Source organism: Lolium perenne, chromosome 5, assembly GCF_019359855.2.
Source record: "Lolium perenne isolate Kyuss_39 chromosome 5, Kyuss_2.0, whole genome shotgun sequence".
Taxonomy (NCBI): Eukaryota; Viridiplantae; Streptophyta; class Magnoliopsida; order Poales; family Poaceae; genus Lolium; species Lolium perenne.
Window position 1 is genome coordinate 231,550,447 of NC_067248.2, and position 2,675 is coordinate 231,553,121.

Consider the following 2,675-nt stretch of genomic DNA (forward strand, 5'->3'; position numbering starts at 1 on the left):
TAAAGAAAAGCTCATCAGAAACCGTACGAGCAACGGAATAAACTAGTGCATTCTTCCCCCCGGCAACAGGATAAGATCACATCGCACATGCACAGTCATCATACCAAATCCTATCCTCTCTCCCCACACCTAACTTATCCATTATCTAATCACATTTGGCCAAATTAAATTAGCAAAAGCCATCGGCATCAGGGCATCGATTACTGCTAAACCATTAGCATAGGAGACGCATTTTGCATCCGTCTCTTCTTCTCGTTCAGACTTGTCGCCATGGAAAAATCTCGGAGAAAAGAAAGGTTAAGATGAGCCATCAACAAACAAGGTAGCTTCGTGCGACGCACCGACGCTGCTGTATGAAAACAATGGTAGAAGGGAAAAGTTACTTAACAAAATGTCAAAGATGTCACTGTGACTGTGATTTACTACTAACACCAAATTTCACCCACTTCCCAAGAGACAATCGGACAAGCAAAACCGAAATCACCATTGTTTGTGGAGTAGTTTATGCGGCAACTCGTTCCTGTTCTGCCGCCCGTTTGATGCAATCAGGGGGCGTCCGCTGTGCAATTTTTTTACATATCTTTTTGGAAAAGAAGTTCGTTGTGATTGATCTACGCGCCACGCAGATTGCCGGGGAAAGAAGCATCGATGGGTGGATGAATCTGTTTGCTGCTGCTTTTCTGGAACAAAGTTACTGCCGGCAAGAAAGTGTCTAGTTTTCTCGGGATTGCACTTTGTGTGCATCTTTGATCCTACCTCCTAATTGGATGGATGGCATTTCAAAAACATTTCGTCCCACAAGGCAAGGATATCACTGGTTAAGGACCAACAACTAACTTGGTGGCAGCATAATCATGGGATCCATCACCTGGCAAATCAAATTGCATCAACATGTTGTTGTTTGTTTGTTTGTTTGTTTATATCGACAGAGAGATCAGGAGCAAAGCACTAAACTTATCTTCAGGATGATCATCATTAGTTAATGATATAGCCCAGGGGGGTGGTTAGGTTAGTTCATCGTTGTAGCAGTTCCAGACTCTAGCAGTTCATAGATACAACAGGTCAACGGGATGCAAACGAGATCGACAAGCTTTGCTCAGACGATTACACGGTCTTTTGCAATTACTTATATATATAATTTAGTAAGCGGTGACAACTCTACTGGCCAAAGAGAGGAGGAGAGATCAGACGAGCTGACTGCGAATTGGCAGCTACTGATTGTTGTAACTAGCGGCACCAGTAACGCCATTTCGAAGATCTGACAGCGAGTAGGACCTCGGCGACCTGAAGGATCCGCTCCTCCTCGCCGCCCCCGCCCCGCCCATCTGGGAGTGCAAGCTGAGCATCGGGGGCGGCAATGCGGGCGCCTCCCTCCCGTTCTTGCCGCGGTGGCCCTCCTGCGGCTGCTCGTCGGAGTCGGAGCCGTCGGAGTCGTCCTCCTCGCCTTCGTCCCCCTCGTGGAGGGCGTGGTCCGGGGCGAGCAGCGGGGGCAGGTAGGTGGCGGTGGCCAGGGAGCTGCAGGAGGCTCGGCGCGACCAGGTGGCCAGGATGCGGCGGCGCTTGTTGAACGGGTTCTCCGGCTTGGCCAGCTCCTTCACGGCCTCCCGCGCCGCCGCCTCCGCCAGGCTGGTGAAAGACTTGGACTTGCCGGCGTAGAAGCTGGACAGCCCGCTCCTGTTGACAAATCAGACAAAGACAAATCATCAATTCCATGCTCCTGTTTGTCTCACGATCCGTCAAACTGGTAACTGATGATCTCCAAACAAGACGAAAACCCAACAAAATTTCCTATTGTACTTTGGCAACGGATCAGAAAAAATCCCCCCGAAAAAGATCTTCTTTTTCCTCATTTTGCAACAAGCATATTCTGAGAAGCTTTTGACTCACTTGATGGGCAAAGAATCCTCCAGAGCCTCCAGGCACCCGAGACCGGGCTCCTGCTTGAGCTTGCTCTCCACCTCGGCCTCCTCCCCGTCGTCGCCAGCCTCAGAAGAGGAGTCCTCCCCGATGGAGGAGCTGGACGGCGACGGCGCGCCGATCGACGAGCTCTCCGTCAGCACCTCCTCCGCCTCGTCTTCCTCGATGAAGAACGCGTCGCTCATCTTCTTCGTCGCCAGCAGCACCTCCCCGTCCTTGGTCTTGCCGCCCGATCCGGGGAAGCCGCCGTAGGCCTGGAACGCCACCGCCGTCGACATGTCCAAGCTTCAGGATCCGGCGATCCGGACGGTGGTGCCAGCTCGCGCGCGGTAGCTAGGAGGGAGGAAATCTCGGATGGAAAATGGATATGTGTCCGTCCAAGAACAAGGACACACCAACTCAGCAGCAACTTGTAAGAGAGAGAGAAAGAAGAAATGGGTGAGGATGGGATAAGATAAGAGCAACGACGACAGGAGGGGAGTTGTGTATGCGGGGTCTTTGTAGGCTCATCTCATGGGTCATGGCGTGGGCGCCGCGGAGGGACCGGATCCTCTGCGGCCGGGAACCAAATGCACGGCATCTGTCTTACGGAGTATTATTATTATTATTATTATTATTATTATTATTATTATTTTGTGTGATATTTATGTCGATCAATACAATGTAATTGAGTATCGCAAAATATCCGGGCCATCGGGTATGCGCCAAATATGAAATAAAAATCTCGAATCATCGTGGATTTTGTGGCATGCTTGTTA

At 50.7% G+C, this 2,675-nt stretch overlaps 1 protein-coding gene across 1 annotated transcript; it reads right to left on the reverse strand.

The window, feature by feature from the left end:
- Positions 1–1,114: 1,114 nt before the first annotated feature.
- On the reverse strand, positions 1,115–2,338 carry LOC127302216 (uncharacterized). Its single transcript, XM_051332629.2, has 2 exons — positions 1,888–2,338; positions 1,115–1,674 (listed from the first exon to the last, which is right to left on the reverse strand). The coding sequence occupies exons 1-2, from the start codon at positions 2,193–2,195 to the stop codon at positions 1,212–1,214; spliced, it is 771 nt and encodes a 256-aa protein (XP_051188589.1). The 5' UTR covers positions 2,196–2,338; the 3' UTR covers positions 1,115–1,211.
- Between the last annotated feature and the right edge of the window lie 337 nt (positions 2,339–2,675).

Coding starts and splice junctions, on each gene's coding strand:
- LOC127302216 (XM_051332629.2), bottom strand. CDS start 2,195: ATGTCGACGGCGGTGGCGTTCCAGGCCTACGGCGGCTTCCCCGGATCG. Junction 1,675..1,887: donor GAGGATTCTTTGCCCATCAA/GTGAGTCAAAAG, acceptor ATTTGTCAACAG/GAGCGGGCTGTCCAGCTTCT.